The sequence below is a fragment of the Guyanagaster necrorhizus genome, assembly GCF_019112545.1.
Source record: "Guyanagaster necrorhizus MCA 3950 unplaced genomic scaffold BT62scaffold_13, whole genome shotgun sequence".
NCBI classification, from domain to species: Eukaryota; Fungi; Basidiomycota; class Agaricomycetes; order Agaricales; family Physalacriaceae; genus Guyanagaster; species Guyanagaster necrorhizus.
Window position 1 is genome coordinate 1,078,529 of NW_025064892.1, and position 22,715 is coordinate 1,101,243.

The following is a 22,715-nucleotide window of genomic DNA, read 5'->3' on the forward strand; positions in this document are numbered from 1 at the left end:
CATTGAATACCTTTTTGGATTATTTGCCCCTATCTTAACTTGGACTGCCCAGGCGACATATACCTTATGTAACCGGGGCGTAGTACAGGACGACAATCAATGCATTCCTTTTATTGCCCAGCTTCTTTTTATTTCATTTCCTCACTAGCAAGCCTTTCCTTTCACCTTCCTCTCTTTCAATCATGATGGCCACGAGTAGGCCGTATTACCAACCATCGTCACCCTTTTCCTTGCACCATTCATCGCCGCTGGAAACACTGGGCAGGTCCACGACACGCCAGAATATACCGCCGCCAGTCAGGCTTCCCCCAGCCCATTCTTCGAACAGTTCCGGGCTGAACCCCCAGTTCACATATCCTGCTCAGAGCTCTTCAAGCTCCGGTAACCACCTAACGACCCCCCCAAGACAGCAGCCGCAGCAGCACTCCGGCCATCACCTCACCCCTTCTTCACCTCTTCTCCACAGCCATTTCTCTCGCGGCTCTACAGCGACGAGATCGTCCAAAGACGACAACTCGTACCTCGATCTTTCGGGTGACTCATCGCAGGTGTATCACGACGATTACCACTATTACGATCAGGAAAGCATCTACTCTTCTGCCCCAGCCATTCGCGACTCATGGGAATCCCATGGCACCTCTCCTCACAAGCACCTCGCAAACGACTATGTCGTCGACAGCGAAATATACGACGCCTATGCTGCGGACCCAGACTCCCCCGTTCCGACCGTCTTCGTGTCCCCAGTGTCAGACGAACCCAGTCGCCTCGTAGGCAAGGCTCCGATCCTTCGCTCCGCAGTAACCAACAATTACTCAAGACCTGTCCGCCCTTCCCTCCCCTCGGAACAGTCCCCAGCTGAGCTGGAGGACCGGAAACGAAAGGTCCTTGAACGGAACGGGCGGAGTACAACTTCGTCTCCCACATCTAGCTATCAATGCCCTTCACCATCTCACTTCCCTGTACCACCGCGGGGTTTGGAGCATTTCCAGAATAATCATCGTTCACCTTTGCCTCAGCCAGGATCACGTTCGCCAAGCCCGACAGACACAATTCATGGCCCTGCAGCGCCTTCCACCCCAAGCCCCAACTTGCTTTCTGTACACCGCCCAGAAGCCATCGCGCTCCCCCGTAAACCGCCATCTGTACGCGTAGACTCTCCAGCAAGTTTGTACTCCACATACTCGTTCTACCAGCTCGACAACGGCAGCTCAAGTCCTTCACCCTCATCACCCCACTTCCCACCTGGAACTCAATCATCACAGCCTCACTTCGTGTCTCAGCCGACCAGCCAAAACCAAATACCCCCTCCACCACATCCGAATGTGCCCACGACCCCAGCTGATTACCTCCAATTCGGTATAACGCACCACGAGGCGAACAGACTGACCGAATCCGCCTCGTGCTTTGAGAAGAGCGCTACGGTCAACGGGGGGTGTGGAGTGGGGATGCTTTTGTGGGGTCTGACACTTCGGCATGGATGGGGATGTCCGAAAAACGAGAAGACGGGGTTCAGTTGGTTAAGGAAGGCAGCCGAGTTTGCACTAGGCGACCTCGAGCGACAGCAAAGCATGAATGGGAAAGAAGAAATGAAGGACGAGCTGGTCCTTGCGATATACGAAGTAGGGCAATGTTTCTTTCATGGTTGGGGAGTGGCCAAGGACCAGAAGATGGCTGTGGTGAGTTACACATCTTCTTGTTACCTTTCTTCGCGTGTTGATGGGACCGGCAGAGCTATTACACAACTGCTGCGCGGCTGGGGGATCCTGATGCTCAGAGTGACTTGGCCTTTTGTTTGGCGAACGGGAAGGGGTGTAAGAAGGACAGGAAGGAGGCTGCGAGGTGGTATAGGAAGGCTGTGGGTGTCTTGCATTTTCTTGTACTGTTCGATCAGCTCACCTCCCTGCAGGTTGCCCAAGGACAGAGCGATATCGGTCTAGCATGGATTTACAAGAAAAAGTTTCAGTAGAGCTGCTAACTATATCATTATTATATGTATGCACCCTTGAACATTCCCTTTCCTTTATGTTTTCTTGCTGCAATGTAACATTTCTATGCATGGATACTATATACACCTTCATGTTTGCGCAAACGTCGATAAATATAGTTCAATCGCCAGAAGAACCTTTGCCAGACTTAGTCTCATAAATCCTGACCTCACTATCTTATGAACTGTGGAGTGCGAACGTTCACAATCTCCACATTTAACCTGGCCCAAAAGATACCTTTTGCCGGCTATCCTATACTGGGCGCGAGGTGGTATCTGTGGTCGATTAAGCGCCAGCCAGAACAAGTTCACATGATGGACGAAAGCTGAAATGGTGCGAAATCAAGGGCGTCGTTTGAAAGTACCTGCCAACTTTGAGGTGCATGGGCCATACTTAAACGATAGGACGACGTTGAAGGTGCAGAGTGTTATGCGTTTCCCTGAATCCGCTCAGTAACGTTCCAAATCCCCATCGTCAATGCTCGAAATTTCGTCTTCCAAGGCTGCTAGGAAGGCATGGCCTACTAAGCTGTAAGCACAATAGTACGGACTCGAATGTCACGGAAACAGCATGATCGGTCTAGCCTTCTAGATTAATGCCCGTTCGTGCTCATATCTATCTGAGGATAGTATGTATCATCAAAATCCCAGAAGATGAGATAATTCCCAAATACCCTCGCAGGGTTATGTTGAACCTCAACGTCAACGTGACGAGTTCGGAGGTTGACTTTGAAGATCTCTTTGAACTCGCTCCATTTTCTCTGGAGCAGGACCCCGATTCCGGCATTCCTAAGCCATACCTTCGCCCATCACCTTCTTTGACAAACACTTGGATGACTCTTTAATTCTCAAGAAAGTCATGGTTCTACCCTCCCTTATATCCACTATCTCGGAAGCCCTTTATGATTACTATTCTACATTCAATTATGAGAACGAATCATTCTGTTCTCCCTATCTTTACCTCTGCCCCGAACTCTATGATTGGGTAGAACCCCCAAAGAATGCTACCGACATCGCGGAACGATATCGTCGCGGCTTGCCTGCTTTTTTACAGGCCGCCTCCATTCTCGTTGTTCATCCAGATCAACCAAACCTCAGGACTGTTTAGGATGGATAACGGACGTCCAGAGCCTCCGGAGGGATTTCATACGCAAAAGTATTCCCTCAAGTATGAAACTTATATGAAAGAGGACATCGCTAAAATGCTGGAATCTTGGGATCTAGATCGGAAGATACTTATTCTCTCTATGTGGGACCATTTACCCGAACTAGCGATCTGGGACATGTACACGCTGTCCGGACAATCTATTTTGGAAGATATGTCGGGTTTGGCTGCTCTTGATATCTTCCCTTGGACGCAGTGTGGCGTGTCGGGACACCGACAGTTTGCGAATTCAGCCCACGTATGGCGGCCAGAGGTGTAAAAGTATCTGTGGGATACCGCGCCAGTACCGTCTGATGAGGTCGCTCCGACTCAGGCTGGTATCATTTATTCACGTCGAAGCGAGCGGCTGAAGGGATGACCTTCTGCGAAGGGTTTACCTCATGTTTCCTTAAAGAAAAGGCCGGTCCGTTCATTACTAGTCAAGGAACTTGCCACCGCAAAAATTTCTGTTCCGACATCTGGACATAAAACGTCAAAGTACAAAGCGAATGCCGCTGACTTTATACAACGGGTATGCGCATTTTTCCTTTGTCTCGTAAAGCCATCTAACACTGGAGTCCAGGCTTGGGCGCGTGCTGTCCATGCGGACTCGACCTTTATCATATTCGACGCCGGGAAACCCAAACATTCTACATATCTGAACTAGTTGATGTTCGCAGTTGCTCCAATCCAACTTTTGGAAAGTTCATGGTGGCAATCAACGTGGCAATATTAAGTGATGCTGTTGAACGTGCTCCACTCCTTGACCTGACATTAATCAAGGGCAAGCATTTGCATGCTGGTAAATGGCCACGGGTCATTACCGAAGCAACTGTCCCAGTTAGACGTTCGCGTCGTAGACTCGGAGAGACACCACTCGATGAAATTGCACCTGAGGTAGGTCAAAAATTTAACATGACCTCTTCATGCTGAGCTCGACTCACAAGAGATAATAAATGAGCTTCTTAAGCAAAAAAATAGCCCTACTCTACTTGCACTACGGGAATTATCATTCTAGCTCGTCGTCATTCTTTAGAAGGCCAAACAGTCTTAGTCGGCAGCATTCATATCGTTACGATGACTGCTTAACTCTTCTTGGGAAGAAATTAGGCCAGGGTGCTATCGGGCAGGTATAGGAGGCTCAAGTCGAGGTGGATATGACCTCTGGAGATGTAGCGCGCTATCCAGAAAAGGTTACCGTCAAACTCGCGCTCTGAAACAGAAAGAGAGGATACGTCATGAGTATGTGATATATCGGCGTCTACCACACGGACCTGTGCCTGTTGCGGCAGGGGATATCCCTACAGCTTTTGGATTTTTTGAGGACATTGAGTCCGATACGGCAGCTCTAATTCTGAGCTACAATGGTCAATCGTTGGCATATCGTTCTGACCCGCCCGCCTCCGGAATTACTGTCTCTCCCAGATGAAAGATGTGTTTAGACATCAGATTTTTACGATCAAGACTGATGCATGCATCACAGGGCTGAGAGTCCATCTCTGCGAGATGGGAAGCTGGGACACGGACGGCGCGTATGTTGGCTGTGGGAGCGCTCCATTATCGGCCGATCCTTGATCGTTCGTCTTCCTTTATTTGACCCTTTGCACATCTAAATACTCTCTGTACTCAGAACCTGGGCAATCTGTGTACTCGCTTCGCAGATTCAACACCCCGATGAGGGCGAGTAGAGGAGTTTTACAAGCTTGGCATTGTGTAATAATCTGTGGGATACATGTATCACGATGAATGCATACGATTCTAGTAAATGCAAAGACCGATAGTCGAGCCGTTTCTCTTTGTCAGAATCGTTCCTCCAAACTACGTTCGATCTTCCGCACTCCGTCATCGATCATCCCTTTACTCACGCTCGACGGGAATCCTGAAGCCCTGGTGAACGAATGTGCATCTGCTCAAACGGCACTCTGTTGGCAAGATCGAAGCCACGGTGTCTGTTAACATGACCATGGCTCATCGTACAACATCCCGAGAGTTCGTTTGTAGAGCATGGGAAGCTGGAACGTGCATACCACCTGTCCAGGGAAGTTGCTGCTTCGTCGCCTTTCATCTATCCCTGCATCTCTCTCCTCCTGACTCAGAGCATTATAGTCTATAATTCTTCATCGATCTGGTCAGATTCTCGCCCCCCTGCTCCCCGTATATGGCAGCCTTCCCCACATTTGTTGAAATGTGAACTTACCAGGCTCTCCAAGAGAATGATCTGGTCAATCCGAGAGCCAACTTGGGGGGAAAATGCAGATGGATTCTGAGGGGCGGCGGGCGGAGCGGATATGCTCGATGGAAGGCAGCTTTGGGCGTGGTACCTAGAGAATGCGGCGCTTTGTACCAGACTCAATTTCCATCGGAAAAATGCCTCATGCCAGGAGAAGGGATGAATCCCCACACCCAATCTTATCCCGCCGTATTGGACACTCATCCTTCGTTTTACGATCAGCCAAACCCCTACCTCTCCGTCCTTTCAAGTAGCAGAGTCGTCAAGACTGCGATATACGACGCTTCAGGTGTCCAATCGTCTGGAGGGAACGTTGGTACTCTATCATGTACACATTGTTCTACTGCGTGCAATTCAAACGGGGAGAGTAGCTCTTCAGAAGCTTCATTGTTCAGGTGCCCAGTAGCAACGTGCTGGTACGTTTTAATGGCGGTTTATTATTATTTATGCGATAAAAGCTGTCCGTACCAACAGCATCTCCAACTGTGTCCTTATCATCAAGGTCATTATGCTAGATGTTTTGAACGGTACGAGTTGCTTCGCTTTGGAGACTGTTATATGTACTGAATGAAGCTTAGCCCATCGATACAGTGCCATGAAGAAATAACTGTTGCACCGAGACATCAGTTTTCAGAACATTCTTACCAATATATTCGGCATTTCTACCGAAATACCAGCGCAGCTTACGTCTGTCAACACCATCTTGAACTCCTCTATCAAGCGACATCAATCAACAGCTCTGATATGGTCCTGTTCCTTTGTCGCCTTTGCATGCAGATGCCACCCGAGTATGGCTTTCTTGAACCCCCTCCTGCGGAGGACCAGGCCTTTCAGAGGCTACTTCTGCATCAAGTTTCTGAAATGGAGGAGGATATCGAACCGGACATAGAAACGTCCCCCCGACTTACGACCATCCCGGGAGTATGGTCACATCGCTTGGATCTTCTGTTGGTCAATGTGAAGATTCACCGTTCTTTGACATTACTGTATGGCTCTGATTCATTTCAACTTTTCAGCTGATTCTCCGTCGAAGAGCGAAAAGCGGCCGATAAAGAGACCAGCGCCAAGTCAGGGCGAATCTATCTCCAGTACTCGTGATTTTTGTCTCGTCGTACTAAGTATTCAGGTTACATATTGCAGCGCACCGAGAGCGAACCAAGAAAACTGGGTTACCAACACGAAAAGAGACACAATTTGCTGGGATTATGAATTCTAGCTTTGAGGATAGGATTCGGTTAATCATTAAGGCGGCAAGCGAGGAGACAAAGCAAGAGGGGGTTGTATGGTACCTCTGTTGCACGATAGATCGTCCTATAATCGGCAAAAATGGTCCTTACTCCTAGAACGTCTGTTGAAGGATATATGTTCGAAATACTGGAGATCATCTGCAACTACAAATAAATATTAACCTTTGCGGGTGCGAGGAATGACGTAATCAAATAATTTTCTGAGCGGAAACGCCGGACCGCGACCATGTCCACAACGTCCTCAGTGCGACACCGGAGCCAGGTTCTTGCTCGTTCCTTTCGCCAGCATGTCTTGACACGCACGCTGACTCATTTGACTTCAATTCCTCCGTCTCCTTTTGAAGTCCAGCCCACAGTACGCAAATCTCACAGTTCCTGTATGTCAATTGCTAACACGTCAATGCAGTTGTATTCATGGCAGGACTACATACACGAAATACCCCCAGAAACAACAACAGAACGACCTGAAATTGAATACGGCCCTCGTTTTCGTACTGTCTGTGTTCGTGGGGTCCCCGAGAATTGCTCTGTCACCAGGCTTCTCGACGAAATCAAGTTCGGTCCCATCGAGCGCGTAAAGGCCGAAGACGACCGTGTTCTGCTTCAGTTCTTCAATACTCGCGCTGCCTCGAGATGTATCAAAGAGTTGAAGACGAGGTTGAGATACGGGATGAGCTGCGAGATGGATCCGTTTGTGTCGCCTCCGCTTCTTGCTACCACTGTCGCACATTTGGGACTGCACAATGCCTCTCGAGCAGTGAATGTGCGTTATGATGTCTATCTCAGGCGGAACAAGGAGCCGCCGACAGAGGAATCATGCAGGGAAGCACTGTCGGCGTACGGAGAAATAGAGTCTGTGCGGTTCGTCGAGAAAACGCGTATTGGGGGGCCATCCCACGGTCTCATATTGCGGTATTTAGACGTGGAATCCTCTATCAAGGTACGCATATCTCGCAAGATGCGTTTGTTGAAACTTAAACATTGCAGTAGGCCCTTGCAGCTCTCCAGAAAGGCCTGCCAGGATTCGAAGAAAGCAGCACATCAAGCACTTACGTGCCAGATTCGTCGACATATTGGGTTCCAGAATGGTATACACCCACACGGGGACAGAACCGCCCTAGCACTGTCGTTCTGAGTGACGTTCAGGACATGGCTCCGGTCATGCCAGCGATACGGAAGGCCTTGCGCAAGCTAGGATCACCCGCTAAAGCCTACGGAACCTTTACTTTGATCAATTCCTTTGTAAGTGATACTTCATTGATAAAGATGGGGTTTTATTTACCGAAAGGCAGTGCATCCAATTCGTGTCTCCCGGCTATGCGAACGACTTTCGAGAACTGTTTCGCCCAGACGCGGAGCAACTGGGCATCCATACAAAGTTGAAGAACAGCAACGACTTGGGACATCCCACTCCTCACCATGGTCTTCTCACCGCAATAGACCTCGGAATGACTTCTGTGCTGTATCTGAAAACCAGGGAGCCTCTCTCGAATCATAACGTGTGGCTGCTGAGAGAAATGTCGCCGGGCGCATGGGTACATAGAATAATGTAAGTTCATCTTTTTGCATCCCTTCTTTCTGTCTCGCCTTATCCGATGTCAGAGACGGTTTGATCGTCAATTTTCCCAATGTCTCCTATGCCATGCAGTTTCTTCTACTCCTGGAATCTGGGAATCATGGGTTTGAAGGACTGGAAGGTGTTCCTGTTACGTTCTTTGGCGGCCTTAATATCACACCTGTTCCCATCGCCACACCTCAAAAAGGGAGCGACGGACGGAGGGTGATGTCGACACGTAGGCGGGCCACGCAAGCTCTAGGTTTGAATGTATGATTAGCAGTTCCATCTCGTTCGCCGGCAAGCCGGAGTTTTGATGATAGTCGACGGTCATCCTGGCAGCATCCTAAGCCCACCCGTAGCTGCTCCATTCCTGAGATGTTCATAGTAACTCATACCAGACTGAATGAGGATTAAATAATAAAGCAGGCTACAGCGGCGCAGACGAGAGGAGAAAAAAAAATGCAACTTTTCCCGGTCCGAGACGAAAACAGGGAAGGACGAAAGAGGATCTGAGAGATGCGAAAGACCATGGTGGAACCGGCTTGCAGGCACTCTTTAACTTCAACGAGCTGAAGGAGAGGGTATCATGCATGAATTGTAAAGAAAATGATACTATTTACAACAGGGATAGATCTAAACCCTAGGTAGCAGTTGATGGTCGGTGGCCCATATTGACCGGTTTATAGTCAACAGCGTCGGCGACATATCATTCAAATGCTGCTACGCATTTTCGGCGGAGTCCTTCTTGCCTGTCTCCTCACCATCGTTTCTCACACCAAGTCCACCTTCATATCCACACCGCGTTTTACGCTCACAATGAGGTCCACGCATGAGAAGCAGTAAGGGTTCCAATTGCAGAGGATATGCAAAGGGTCTAATAAGGACAGAGAGGACGAACGATTAAGGATACGTCGGAATATCTTGTTCATTTGGCTGAACACAGGCTCGGGCTGAGATGGACCAATCCATAAGACGTGACCGGACCGGCGGCTGTGGTTGTGGAATGAGGCTCGGTTATCGGGCCGATAGCTGGCCATCCCGGGTATGCACGTTACGCGTGATGGCTTACATCTCGGGACTTGCAACGCCGGGCAGAGTCCCGTTTTGTGATGCGATTTTACGAAGCTGCTCACACGCCGTTCGCGCTCCAAGAACAAGCACTAACGTATTGTTCTAATTTCTCTGCTTTCATATCGAGACTATATATCTTACTGAGGACTCGCTTCATATTCAACAAACAGATTTGCCTCAGCTTCCACTTTCTTGGCTTCGATTTAACTGGGAAGACTAGCCATACTCGCGGATTAACGGGTCTTTGCTGAGCTGATTTGGGAAGATGACTCCGACACCGTGTTCTATAGACGTCTCTACCCATCCCCATCTGAAGGTTGAATGCCATAATCCAAGCGATATTTCGCATTCAACTTAGTCAACTTAGTCAACTTAGTCAATCTCATCTTGTCTTTTCTTTCCCCGCAACCCGAAACTATGCATCATTCGGCGTTATAAAGCTCGATGGTACATCTTCATGAACATTACCTCCAACTAACATCACCTCTGTCATCATGGCTGAAAACATGCTTCGCGAACCGCTCTCTGGCATAGACATCCTCATCGTCGGTGGATCTAGATCTCTCAATGGTATTTCCTTGCAAAGCTCATATCTTTCGTGTAGGGGGTGGCCTTGCAGGCTTGACCGCTGCCATCGAGTGTCATCGCAAAGGCCACAACGTTCGTGTCGTCGAACGTCGACCTGGGCTCGATCCCTTTGGCAAGTGGCTTAAATGCGTGTAAATCCTAAAACTAACACCCGCTCCAGGTGATATAATCGCCATCCAACCCAGCGCACTCTGCACTATGCGCAAGTGGCCCGGGTTCCTTGACCAGCTCTTTGAAAACGAATTTGGGGCCGACCTCCACTTGTACAAGTTTGACGGGACCCTCATCGGGGTTTTCCCTAGCTTAAGTGACTATACTCCAACTACGGGCGAACGCGCTACTGCCTTTAGCCGTCTGGAAGTCCATCGGGCGTTGCACAAGTACGCCACCTCGCTTGGGATCTCCGTTGAGCATGAGATTAGCGTCGTGGACTACTCAGAGACTGCCGATAAGGGGTTTGCTATCCTTGCAGATGGCACTAAGCTTGAGGCGGATCTTGTGATCGCTGCAGATGGCGTAGGAGGTAAGGGATGGGGTATCGTGAGTGGGAAGAAGGAACAGCCTATCAGCAGTGGCTATGCAGTCTATCGAACGACCTTCTCGCTCGAGCATGCATTGAAGGATCCCGTGCTGGCGAAGGTGTGCGAAGGCGATGGCTCCTATACAGCTGCCTATATAGGCTTCAATACGCATATAGTCGTGGGCAAGAACAAGAACGTTGTTTGCTGGATGATGACCTATCTTGTAAGTTTTTTCTCCTTAATCCTCCCTGATTCTTTTCTTTTCTAATGGCATATTAGGACGATGGTAACGCGACCGAGGATTGGTCAAAGATCCAGAGTTCGGATTCCGCGCTTAAGCATGTGAAAGATTGGAGTCCGTTCGTCCCAGCTCTCGTTAATGCGGTGCCCAACAAGGAAGTCGTTGACTGGAAGCTCATGTGGCGGAACCCCCAGCCCAAGTGGGTCTCCCCGATGGGCCGGGTCGCCCAGATCGGAGATGCTGCACATAGTCTTCTTCCGACGAGCGCCAGTGGTGCGACTATGGCTATGGAGGACGGTTTCACTCTCGCTGCCTGCCTCCACCTCAGTGGAAAGGATAACATCCCTATGGCAGTCCAAGTTTACAACAAGCTACGGTCCGTTGAAAGATCCCTTCCTTACCGTTCAATGCTAATTTATCTTAGGTTCGAGCGTGCCTCTTGTGCTCAAAGGATGGGATTCAAGACGCGTGAAAATTGGCATCACGCGGATTGGGATGCCGTGTCGAAGAATCCAAAAATAATCGGCAAGATCATCGGTAAATGGCTAGCAATGCATGATTCGGAGAAGTATGCATACGACAATTATGCTGCTTGTGCGAAGCATATAACTGACGGCACACCTTTTACTAACACGAACACTCCTCCGGGCTACACTTACGAACCATGGACAGTCGAGGATCTATTGAAGGCGGCGAGACAGAAGACTGATGTTCAGGATGCCGGTGATTGGTCTTGAGTTGCCCACTGGCAGGGTAACGTTCATACCACAAGTCTTCTTGGAGTTCCTGCTGGTCCCTTTATTAGCTGTAGATTTGGTCAATAGATTCGTCCTCCGAGTCCTGATGGTACTATTGTGCAAAAGTGCTTCGAACCTGGTTGAAATGGCAGAAACAGAAACTAACTAATTGAGTATTTTAGTCACTCGATGGCACGCTCAATACAACTGATCGTTATTTTTCTGAGCTGATGTATGGTTATCGGCAACAGTTGGCGCACTTAGAACGCTGGAAGAGAATTGGCAAGAAAACTTCCGGCAGGTGCTTCTGAGTCCACAGACGCGCAATGTCACATCATGCACTTTCAAGTCACAAGTTAGGTCGAACCACGACGAGTGCTAAAGTGAGCAGTAAGAGCATGTTCTCATTGAATGTTAATGTAACTGATAGATATTTACTCACAGATCCTACTTCAGGATAATATGCGGCCCCGTCACTCACTTTTGTCCATTTTCTCGTCATGCTTGATAACGCTTCCCTGGCATCTATGGCTATGTTTTCCTACATCCTTGAGATCCGAGTATACGACATCTTCCTTTCGGTCTGATTCTCAAACCAGACTCAGGATAGATTCGACGGCTATTCGGTCCGCTAGCCGGGCCTTTTCCCGTAACCACGATGGCAAGGCCTACACACTGTAAGTCGCTGAGCTTATGCACTAATCACAACTCACGCTTTGCAGTTCTTTCCATTCCCCTCGGCCAAACCCACTCGACTCTCCGCGCCAGGATTGCTGATTTCCACGCTACCCTCCGTCTTCCTCCGCCAGACTGCACGCTCCTCTTAGGCCCTCAACGCGTACACCTCACTCTCGGCGCCATGAACCTCACTCCTGAATCCCTCCCAACTGCCCTCGACCTTCTCTTCCGCCTCCCGACCCTCCTCCCACTCACAGCCGTGCCGCCAACCGTCACCCTCGACACTCTCGACGTCCTCAAAACAGAATCCCGACGTCGCGCCCACGTCTTATACGTTGGTCCGTCTCAGCCAGAGCCTCTGTTCACCCAGATAAACAAAATCTTCCGCGACGAAGGCCTCATCACCGACACACGACCCCTCAAACTGCACATGACCCTCATGAACAGCACCAACCGGAGACCTAGGACCAGGCGCCCTCAGGCTTTCGAATACGATACTATCCTGCAACAGGCTGGCGTGCTCGGATGCTTCGGTGTGCAGGAGAGCAACTACACTGAGCTCCCGATGACTGTTGCAATGGGCTCGTATGACGCGCCGAGAGTCCATCTCTGTGAGATGGGAAGCTGGGATACGGACGGCGCGTATGTTAGCTGTGGGAGCGCTCCATTATCGGCTGATCCTTAATCGTTCGTCCTCCTTTATTTGAACCTTTGCACATTTAATTACTCTGTAATTAGAACCCCGAGCGATATCTTGCCTCGCCTTGCAACATTGGTTCAGGCCGGTTACCATTTCCCAAGACCTGGACATAACTTGAGTCAACAGTTCTGCAAGGTCGAGTCGAGGACTTTTGAAGCTTGGCGTTGTGCGATAGTCTGTTGGATACATGTACCACGGTGATTGCACGGGATTATACCAAATGCAAAAGGCTGATAGTCAAGCTGTTTTCTTTGTTGGAAACATTCCTCCTGATTTCATTCGACCTTCTGCACCCCTTATCCCTTGACCCACACTCGAATGCATGCGTACCTACAGGACTCGAGACCCAGGACCAGAGAGCGCAACGACTCGACAAACTTCAGTACACAGCCCACCATCTTTATTGCATCAATGCGCTCTTTTACAGTCTAGATCACGTCTTCCCATGGTCATCAACCTTGGCTTCGCTCTCATCAGCTTTTCTCATGGAGCCAATGATGTGCGTATCATTTATTTGGTCCTTTCCGCCTCTAAATGCTAGAATACAGCATAGTTCTGTGCTGGCTTTAGTATCAGTTCTGACTCGAAACGAATTTAATATCCATGCTAATCTGATAATGTCTAGGACCATGGACTCATTTATCTTTGTCTTGCTGTGCATATACCGACAACTGACTACCATTTGTCACTCTGAGCTACAAGCGGCAACGATGAATACCCAAATGACTTACTTCTTTCCATTGGCTCCTCTTGTTCTGGGATGATGCCGACAATAGACCAGACAGTAAGCGATCACGCCACTGCTCTGAAGAACGATCTCTGTCTCCTATTTGTGAACAAATGAGACGTGGAAAAATGTCTCTCCTTCCCTTTCCAAGTGACGTCCATCATCTAGTCCTCGGTATTAGGGGAACCAAGGTACTTTCTGTGCTGTCTTTCTCGATGATAGAAACTGATTTTTATAGATGTCTTGCTTCAATAGCTTGCCTCAAGAGCTGGTCGATTCCATTGTAGATTTCTTAATCAATGATCCTGAATCCCTTAGGGCCTCCTCTCTTGTCTGTCATTCTCTTCTCTATCGAACCAGAACCCATCTTTTCCGTCAATTACGCATCTGGAACTTCCAGCACTTTCACAAATTTCGCCACATGTGCCAGTCATCTCCTCATATACTTCCCCAAGTCAAGACATTGATCCTTCACGGTGGTGGGGAAGATCAGATACGAGACTCCAAGCACATTGCTGCTGTGATATCGTCGTTCTCCCGCTTACAAGAAATAAAGTTCATCTTCGTCAATTGGGCATTGCTGCCCCAAGATATGCGGGTGGCCCTGTCTTCTCATGCCTACCGGTACATCGGTTTTTATCTCGTAAAAGGGGTCAACGCGTCCGACTTCCACAGCCTCATTTCCGGCTCTCACGACAGCCTTAGCTCATTTGAACTTTTCCATACAGAAATCAGCGGAATTCAGGAGCTCCGCAATCAACCTGAGCCGCGTACCCTGGATCTAACGCTCCATGACTCGGGCCTTTTGTACAAACGTTTTCGGAAAGATATGTCTTTCATTGTTTCACTGAAGAACATTCATACTCTTGGTACGCTGCTACGCAACATGGCCGATATACGCCTTCTGCAAAACCTGCTCAGCGGAGGACTTCGCCCCGTCCGAGACTTCATTGTGCATATGCCACGGAACATCGATCGTACGTGTATGATCATTGCCTCCTCTGTCGCCGTTCCTCATATATCATTCCTTAGTATTTGACCAGCTCGTCTCTTCTCATCGCCTCCGAATCTCCAGGTTACGAAGCATCGCCCTCCACATGTGGGACTACCACTCTGATGACACCAGCGACCAACGCCTACTCAAGTGGTGGATTGAGAATCTCAGACAGTGCATTGAGATTCGCCGTATCATCTTTTGCATCACGTTGGGTACCATGAAAATGGGTGATCTTGCCGTGTTGAAGGGTTTGAATGAACTTCTGTCCAAGGGCAGGTTCCCTGCTTTGGAGGCGGTGGTCGTAGCGGTGCATGCGAAGTGGACGTCGACGGACGTAGCCTCAGTGAAGCGGGATATTGAAAATCAGTTTACTGATGTTCGAGTTCATGTGACGGTTACGCGTTGCGATGGTTGATTTTTTGTCATATGTCAGGCGTCTGTGGCATGCTAATGGTAGTCTTTGTAGATGCGCAGTGAGCATCGAGTTACGTTAACCCTGAACAACGATGAATAGGTATAAGCAGTGGGTTTATATTACTACTAGTTATCCATATTCTGTCAGTGGACAGATCAATAAACATTTGTGATGTAGGAAATGAAGAAGGGTTTTTATTAGAATGATGGCTAGGTCTTAAGATTGCAGCCAGAAACAAGTGCGGATTCGACAGCGTGGTCGTTAATGGACTGCCCATCATATGAATGAGGCCCTTCAATATCCATGCATCAGCTAGACCAAGGTACTGCCTTCCCCGTGGTCAAGTACTGAGAGAGCCTGATACTGAGCTGATTGTATTGGAAGGCGATAGCCCTCTGGTCTGGACAGTTTACGAAAAGTTGGGCCCCGTTCAACCTACGGATTGCCTCTTTGAACCAAACACGACAAGTGAAGCGTGACTCCCTTCCCTGATCTACATCGGGAATCTACATTGGGATATCGATGAGACACTCCTCAAACAGCTCCACAGTCAGACTATCATGGACGTGTCTGATCTTTGTGAACATGACGGCCAAGACAGATTGTCCCCCTCCATTGCACTCACTCATACCTCCAGGCACCGGTATTGCTCTGGTTGGTTGCATGGATCTTGTATCCCACCGAAGCATCCTACAACCCTCTTCAAGTTCAATGTATACCAAATAGAGGGAAAAGTTGATGAATGATCATGAAGTAAATCATCCAGTGGAACTTTTCTGGTGGGTCTGATTTCGCGAGCGCTGCATAAATCTCATTCTTCTGCCTGACAGAAATACAGTCACCCTTCGAGAGTAGGCTTGGAAAGAGGAAGAAGAACTGACATAGCTTTGTATCTGAGGAGCAAGAAAGCCACGGTACAAGTACTGATTAGAGGTAGTAGTTTATAAACAAATGCATCATTTTTGAACGACCATCGATAAGAAACATGTTAGTGGAAATCATATGATACAGGACCATATGAGACGACGGTGGCCGATGTCAGTTTTATGAACCTGGATAAGACTTCCAACTCTGAAGTGCATCTATCCACTAATATCCTTCTAGATGCCCTGTTCCTATCATCACATACAATTTGAATTCCGACTAATGAATGAGAGAAATCACACTGTGATGACCAGCCTTAAGAACCATTCTAATGTCCTGAAAGATGCCTGCTTAATTTCGAACGAAGGCATCAAGTATACAAAACCTACTGAAATTCATATCCCATAAGCAGCTGATCCAACGGATCATCTGGAATCACGCCAGGAAGTACTGCCATATATCCTGTACAATGACATAGCGCACGTTCCAATTTCAGCTCCTCCTCATATTGTTTGTCACCAAAAACGCCAACCGCATCCCAAAAGATCTGCCAGCCTTTAACGTCTTGTATAGCCCGGATCTCCAACATAGTGTACTCCCAATACTCAGGAAACCACCCTGCTGCCTCTCAGTCAATGATCGCTGCAAGGCGGCCATCCTTTATGAGTATGTTATTGGTGTGGAGGTCTGAATGCGTGAAATAGAGCCCGTTCTCCTTGGCGTATACGGGTTCTGCCATCTTCAACAAACGAGGCATGCGGCGGGGGACACTGCATGATTGGAGGAGCATATCATGGAAGGCGCGGATGCTATCGAGTGGCTGAATTACAACACGATCAGTGCAACGCATAGATACAAATGGAGCCCCATAAGCGCCAGAAACTTTGCTAGAAGGAGGGGGAGGAATAGCGCGAAGCTCGAGTAGAGCACGTTTAAGATCGTTTAGGAGTGCTACTGAGTCTGATAGGTCAACAGCTGGTTCAAATCCATCAAGAATTGCACGAAGCTCATCGATGTTCACCCTCTCTCCATTTGCGAGGATGTCGATGTAGTGGTAGAAGTCTGGGGGATATGTGACCCTGGTCCTGAGCCATTCATGGAGTGTCATGCCTTCGATCTCGTTCATGATGATCAATCCGCCGGGATAAGAAGGGAGTGAGGGGATGACATCTAGGATGTGTGGGACTGGGATGGAAGTGTTCTTACAGACGAAATCGATATTAGAGACCTCGAGGAATGGTGACTGATCGTGTGTATGCTTCAGTATTAAACCAAAAGGCAGATGCTGGATATTCCATTCTCCAACAGCATACCAATTGGCAAGACAGCGGTATACAGCTAATCTGATGGATAGAGGAAAGCATAACCATAGACGCCAGGGAATCGCAGCAAAGATGGACTTGAGTCTTCCCCATATCAGCCGAGGAGAGGCCGAAGAATACTTAGACAGATACAGCCTTAGAATGGGACATCTGAGTAAGAAGATTTGGCTATTGAAAGAAGAAAATGACCCTAACTTGGTTGGATACTGCAAGCAGGTAGACGGCGCGTCGACACCCTGCAACGCGGTTCCGGTGGAAATGCGGCCTGATCTTTGGAATTGGGACGGGATATCGGTCCAACGACACCACCACCACGAACTATTCCAGTTTCATCCTAATCTTTCTCTCAGTATTTTCAGCCTTTTGTGATGATTAACAGCCTTATTACTTGACATTGGCCCACTCTCTGTCTGCCGTAAACAATGCTTCAGGCCCTTCCTCCGTTTTAAGATTGAAATCAAGACCTTCTTACCCTACATCAACAAGGATAGGACCTTATATAAGTTGGTGCGCACGGTTAATTCGGTCCCCTGACTATGCGAACGATTTTCGAGAACTGTTTCGCCCAGACGCGGAGCAACTGGGCATCCGTACAAAACTGAAGAACAGCAATGACTTGGGACATCCCACTCCCCACCATGGTCTTCTCACCGCAATAGACCTCGGATTGACTTCTGTGCTGTATCTGAAAACCAGGGAGCCTCTCTCGAATCATAACGTGTGGCTGCTGAGAGAAATGTCGCCGGGTGCCTGGGTACATAGAATAATGTAAGTTCATCTTTTCGCATCCCTTCTTTCTGTCTCGCCTTATCCGATGTCAGAGATGGTTTTATCGTCAGTTTCCCCGATGTTTTCTACGCCATGCAGTTTCTTCTACTCCTGGAATCTGGGAATCATGGATTAGAAGGACTGGAAGGTGTTCCTGTTACGTTCTTTAGTGGCCTTAATATCACACCTGTAGGCTCTAGGCTTGAATGTATGAACACATCTCGTCCGCCGGCAAGCAGGAGTTTTGATGATGCAAAATGTTACGTTGTAGAAGCGTAGTCGGCAGTCATCCTGGCAGCATCCTAAGCCCATGTTGGAGGATATCCGTACGTTTCATCTTATCTTACTTTTTGATTACTCGCTCTATTTGCCTTATATATACTTACACCTCCTGTCGTTTCCCGATCACCTATATAGTCCAGCCATTCCTATCTGTATGCCTCAGTCGCTTCACCCACATTGTGCCCGACTGAGGTATGTATATCCCTACTGTGCTTATGACTATGATACTTACACTCGTTCGTAGATACTCACATATATTCTTCTGTCAATAGGTTATGAGGCCCCGTTGCCTATAACTACTCAGTCAAGAAGAATACGCAACGGAATTTCGACTCAACTTACCGCTTGAATTTATACCATACCACTACCCTCACCACTTTACACCACACCCCTAAATGATGTCATCGATGTCGGGAGTCACTATCCTCCCTGACACGAGTAGCCATTTCAACGGGAAGAACTATGCCTCATGGAAACTCCAACTTACTGAGTTACTGAAGGGAAAAGGCCTATGGGGATACATTGCAGGAACTACTGTCTGTCCTGCCATCTCCGCCACCACTACCACAGCCACGGCTACTACCACACCCCTCCCACCAGACCCTACTCCCATATACTCATCCTCTCCCTCATATGATGAGTGGGTCTTTCATGATCAGCTCGCCCACTCAAACATCGTCCTCAATGTTCTCGACCCCATTGGTCTAGGGGTCAAGACTGATGGAACAGCAAAGAAATGCTGGGACTCTGTTGCTGTGGAACACGCAAAGAAAACGGATATGGCCCTTTCCGAGGCTGAGGCATTGCTGAATGCGGCAAAGTTTGATGGAAACAGTGACATCAATATTCATGTTGCCAACCTGCACACAAAACGACGAGCTGTGGATGACCTCCGAACCACAGCATTGAGTGATCAGGAGTTCAAGAGAATAATTATTTGCTCGATAATTCCAACTGATCACTGAATGCCTATCCTCCCAAGTTTATATGGCATGCCAACATCCTCTGATGTGTTTTCCCATCTTCAAACCCATGCCGCCATGCTTCGTGCAGTGGGTAAAGATCCTGCCAACTCCCAAGCACTTGCAGCTGGAGTCAGAACCTCTGTCATGGTATGTGAATGTCACAATCCAGATTGCAAGGCCCATGATAAGACTAGACACACCACCGAGAATTGTTATTGGCCAGGAGGGAGAAAGGAGAGACAATTCCCTGCCAACTTCGGCTGACCTCGCCATGCAAACCAGGCAATCTCAAACACTATGGCTGATACTACAAGGCATTTTGTACTTGCTGTGCATGCTACTACAGTGGAAGTCGATCGTGATGATGACAGCATTGTAATTGAGGATGGCAGCACTGGCAAGAGGATATATGAGTGGAATGGTACCCATTCCTTCTGGTGCTGGGATGAAACAGAGAGCAGCACTATATTAATGTCGAAGATTGAAGAAGAGACAGATCTTGAAATACCTCCTCTCACTGATGTCGATGACTCTGATGATGAAGATGTTGCTGGAGATGATGAGATATCTTCTGTCAAGAGTATAGACACTAGCAAGACCAACATTGAGAATGTAGGACACTTTACATGTGAGGCTGACCCTGCTACAACAGCCTTTGTCACGACTACATTCGAAGGCCATACCCCAGCCATCACTCTAACCTTCATGGATTCTAGCACGAGTGACTACTTCTTTAGGAATCATGACAACTTCACAGAGTACATGCCAGTAGCTTTCCATACTGGCTTATCTGCAGTTGAGGGAAAGGGAACATTCAAGATCCTGGGCCAGAGTACAGCAACAAAGGTCTTTAGACTGAATGGAAGAGATGTTAAGCTCACTTTCAAAAATGCCTTGCATTCACCTTCACTCACTGCAAATCTCATCTCCATAAGCACCTTAGATAAGGCTGGGTTGTCAACTGTGTTCTCTGATGGCCATGCAGTTGTCCAGGATAAGTCTGGTAAAGAGATCTTTGCTGGGCAAGACTCAGATGGCATGTATGTGCTGAATGCTACACCCAGCCCCCAAGCTATAGCATTCCACTCATCTCCCACTTCACTGAGTACTTGACACTGTTATTTTGTCCACATGAGTCCTGCAAAAATCAAGGAGATGGCATCAAAAAGGCTGATGGATGACTTGGAAATTACCTCAGAGCCTATCCAGAGATGCTGTGAGGACTGTATTCTAGCCAGACATGCTTGCTGTTCCTTCAATGAGCCCACTGATCCCAATATCAACCCACTGAAGCTTGTTGCAATAGATTTGTAGGGACTATCTCGAATGACATCACCAAGTGAAAAGACTTATATGATGATATTCGTCGATAGTAGTACATCATTCAAGGCAGAGGAATTCCTGGCAGACAAAGCAGATGATATTACCATGGCTGCTTTTGACAGATACAAGTGCATGACTGAGACTCAGACTGGCTGAAAGCTTAAGCATATACATGCTGATTGTGCTTTTGCAGAAGTAAAGTGAAAACAATATTGCAAGGAGCATGGGATCATCCTGGAATTAACTGCACCCCACTTATCAGCCTAGAATAGATTAGCTGAATGTATTCTATGCACCACTATAGAAAATATAAGAGCTTTATTAAGTGACTCTGGCCTTGCTGACTGCTACTGAGCTGAGGCTGCCTCTATGTTAATCTTCATGTGAAATTTTGTTTCTTCGAGTCGCTATCCTGGAGTGGTACCAGCAGAGGGTTTCTCAAAGTGACAACAGAATATGGGATTTTTATAAGTGTTCAGATCCACTTGCTGAGCAAAGAAACCTATAGCTGGTGGGGTTTTAATAGATGGCGGAAGCAAACTTGATGATCAATCAAAGAAATACACCTTTTTAGAATACTCAAGATCCAATTACCATGTACTTGATCAATCGGGACATGTGTTCATATCTCATGATGTCATCTTTGATAAAGGACCAGCACACCAAAGTGTGAGTGTAGGAGAGATAGAGGATGAATCTGCACTCACCACTTTTATTCATACCGAGATGCCTATGCCAACTGAGCCAACCGAGCAAATGCCAGATGCTCCCACAGAACCAACTCTTCACTGATCAATATGCTTAATGTGTCTCAGTACTGATGCTGCCAAATCTCTGATATCAAAGCAACAAGAGGCTGAGGCCCATGCAAGCAGAAATGACTGGGCAACTAACAGCAAACAGCTATATGCTTCAATGGCTTCTGGTAATCCACCTGACCCATACATTCTATGAAATCATCAAGATGCACTGTATGTTGATAAAGAGCGATGGAAGGCAGCCATGGATGTGGAATACCAAATGCATATGATGAAGCATACATGGGACCTAGTCGACAGACCAGTAGGTGTGAACATGATGGATTGTAAATGGATCTATGGTATGAAATGGGATGGTGATAGTAACTGGATCAGGAACAAGACGAGGCTTATTGGGAAGAGCTATACTCAACAGTATGGACTCAACTATAATGACACTTGGGCTGCAGTGACTCATCTCAAATCTATATAGATGTCAGCTGCTGTTGCAGCAAAGCTCGATCTTGTCCTATAGCAAGTGGACTTCATTTCAGCATACTTGAATAGCGAGACAAAAGAAGACATCTATATGCATCAGCCTTCAGGGTATGTAGTCAAAGGACAAGAGGATAAGGTGTGCAAACTTGTCCATACTATTTATAGGACTATGCAGGATGGCCATGATTGATTTGAGATGCTTGGAAAAATCTATGAAGACCTTGGATACTGTGCATTGAAGGCAGACTCATGTGTATGCACCATTGGCAAGCCTGGAGATGAGTATACTATCACAGATACTTACATTGATGATGTGTGAGGAGCATTGTCAACTACAGAGGAGGTGAGCTGATGGAAGAAGGAATTAGAGGAGAAATGGGAGCTCACCAATATAGAGAAGAACTATTACTTTCTGGAGATGAAGATTGAACAAAACCTTGAGGCTGGCACCATCACCTTCTCACAGCATCCATATTGGGAGAATATATTTTTGGACTTCAACCTTGGATACATACAATCACGGACCACCTCTCTATCTGTTGGAATCATACTCGACATGTCACAGTCTCTGAATACCCAAGCAGAGAAGGATACTATGGAAAGATTCTCATACCAATGACTGCTAGGCTGTGTTATGTGGGGACAGCTTGCAACTCGTCCCAACTTGTGCTTTTCTGTGAGCCTGCTCGCTCGCTTCTAGTCTAACCCAGGGATAAAGCACTGGAAAGCATTAATACATGTCCTTGGGTACATAAAGGAGACAATGGACCTTGGTATCTCCTTCTCACATAAGCAGCTGTTAACACCTGTTGGATTTGTAGATGCAGACTATGGGGATTGTAGGGACATGACTTGTTCGATGTCTGGCTATGTCTTCACCATGGCGGGTGGTCTGATTTGCTGGAGCTCAAAGTGTCAGGCTACCATTGCCCTGTCCACTGTTGAGGCTGAATACATTTCCCTTACTCATGCAGTGCAACAGATGATGTGGATATTGTCCTGGATGGATGAGGTCCAACTACCTCAGCCTCGCTCCAGTGTATTGTATGGTGACAATCAGGGTGCTATAGCATTAACAACAAACACATGGTCCCATCAGAAAGTCAAGCATATCCACA

General features: G+C 47.8%; 7 protein-coding genes and 1 pseudogene across 8 annotated transcripts; 5 read left to right on the plus strand and 3 right to left on the minus strand.

Annotated features, from left to right (window-relative positions):
* Positions 1–78: 78 nt before the first annotated feature.
* BT62DRAFT_969016 (HCP-like protein) lies at positions 79–2,129 on the plus strand. Its single transcript, XM_043188929.1, has 3 exons — positions 79–1,676; positions 1,730–1,855; positions 1,907–2,129. Exons 1-3 carry the CDS (start codon positions 183–185, stop codon positions 1,964–1,966), a joined length of 1,680 nt encoding a protein of 559 aa, XP_043039604.1. The 5' UTR covers positions 79–182; the 3' UTR covers positions 1,967–2,129.
* Positions 2,130–4,791: 2,662 nt separating this feature from the next.
* BT62DRAFT_920142 (uncharacterized protein) lies at positions 4,792–5,865 on the minus strand (the record flags this gene model as incomplete). The annotated part of the gene is made up of 6 exons (XM_043184201.1): positions 4,792–4,849; positions 4,994–5,077; positions 5,106–5,215; positions 5,326–5,449; positions 5,593–5,771; positions 5,827–5,865. The coding sequence occupies 6 exons, from the start codon at positions 5,863–5,865 to the stop codon at positions 4,792–4,794; spliced, it is 594 nt and encodes a 197-aa protein (XP_043039605.1).
* Positions 5,866–6,833: 968 nt separating this feature from the next.
* On the plus strand, positions 6,834–8,642 carry BT62DRAFT_932463 (uncharacterized protein). Its single transcript, XM_043186356.1, has 5 exons — positions 6,834–6,960; positions 7,012–7,545; positions 7,596–7,847; positions 7,898–8,154; positions 8,208–8,642. Exons 2-5 carry the CDS (start codon positions 7,288–7,290, stop codon positions 8,434–8,436), a joined length of 996 nt encoding a protein of 331 aa, XP_043039606.1. The 5' UTR covers positions 6,834–6,960; positions 7,012–7,287; the 3' UTR covers positions 8,437–8,642.
* A 603-nt stretch (positions 8,643–9,245) lies between these two features.
* Positions 9,246–11,529, plus strand: BT62DRAFT_932464 (monooxygenase). Its single transcript, XM_043186357.1, has 5 exons — positions 9,246–9,783; positions 9,839–9,934; positions 9,983–10,566; positions 10,623–10,960; positions 11,009–11,529. The coding sequence occupies exons 1-5, from the start codon at positions 9,729–9,731 to the stop codon at positions 11,319–11,321; spliced, it is 1,386 nt and encodes a 461-aa protein (XP_043039607.1). The 5' UTR covers positions 9,246–9,728; the 3' UTR covers positions 11,322–11,529.
* Positions 11,530–11,676: 147 nt separating this feature from the next.
* Positions 11,677–12,878, plus strand: BT62DRAFT_153240 (uncharacterized protein). Its single transcript, XM_043179868.1, has 4 exons — positions 11,677–11,711; positions 11,766–11,998; positions 12,044–12,686; positions 12,738–12,878. Exons 2-3 carry the CDS (start codon positions 11,980–11,982, stop codon positions 12,682–12,684), a joined length of 660 nt encoding a protein of 219 aa, XP_043039608.1. The 5' UTR covers positions 11,677–11,711; positions 11,766–11,979; the 3' UTR covers positions 12,685–12,686; positions 12,738–12,878.
* Positions 12,879–13,554: 676 nt separating this feature from the next.
* Positions 13,555–14,838, plus strand: BT62DRAFT_1006312 (uncharacterized protein; the record flags this gene model as incomplete). The annotated part of the gene is made up of 3 exons (XM_043177237.1): positions 13,555–13,617; positions 13,665–14,403; positions 14,459–14,838. 3 exons carry the CDS (start codon positions 13,555–13,557, stop codon positions 14,836–14,838), a joined length of 1,182 nt encoding a protein of 393 aa, XP_043039609.1.
* A 308-nt stretch (positions 14,839–15,146) lies between these two features.
* On the minus strand, positions 15,147–15,344 carry BT62DRAFT_895453 (uncharacterized protein; the record flags this gene model as incomplete). The annotated part of the gene is made up of 1 exon (XM_043183223.1): positions 15,147–15,344. A coding segment is annotated over one exon (198 nt), but the record flags the coding sequence as incomplete, so codon positions are not given.
* Positions 15,345–16,031: 687 nt separating this feature from the next.
* Positions 16,032–17,274, minus strand: BT62DRAFT_153251 (annotated as a pseudogene; the record flags this gene model as incomplete). Its single annotated transcript has 3 exons — positions 16,032–16,038; positions 16,092–17,159; positions 17,220–17,274. Coding segments are annotated over 2 exons (884 nt in total), but the record flags the coding sequence as incomplete, so codon positions are not given.
* Positions 17,275–22,715: the final 5,441 nt, after the last annotated feature.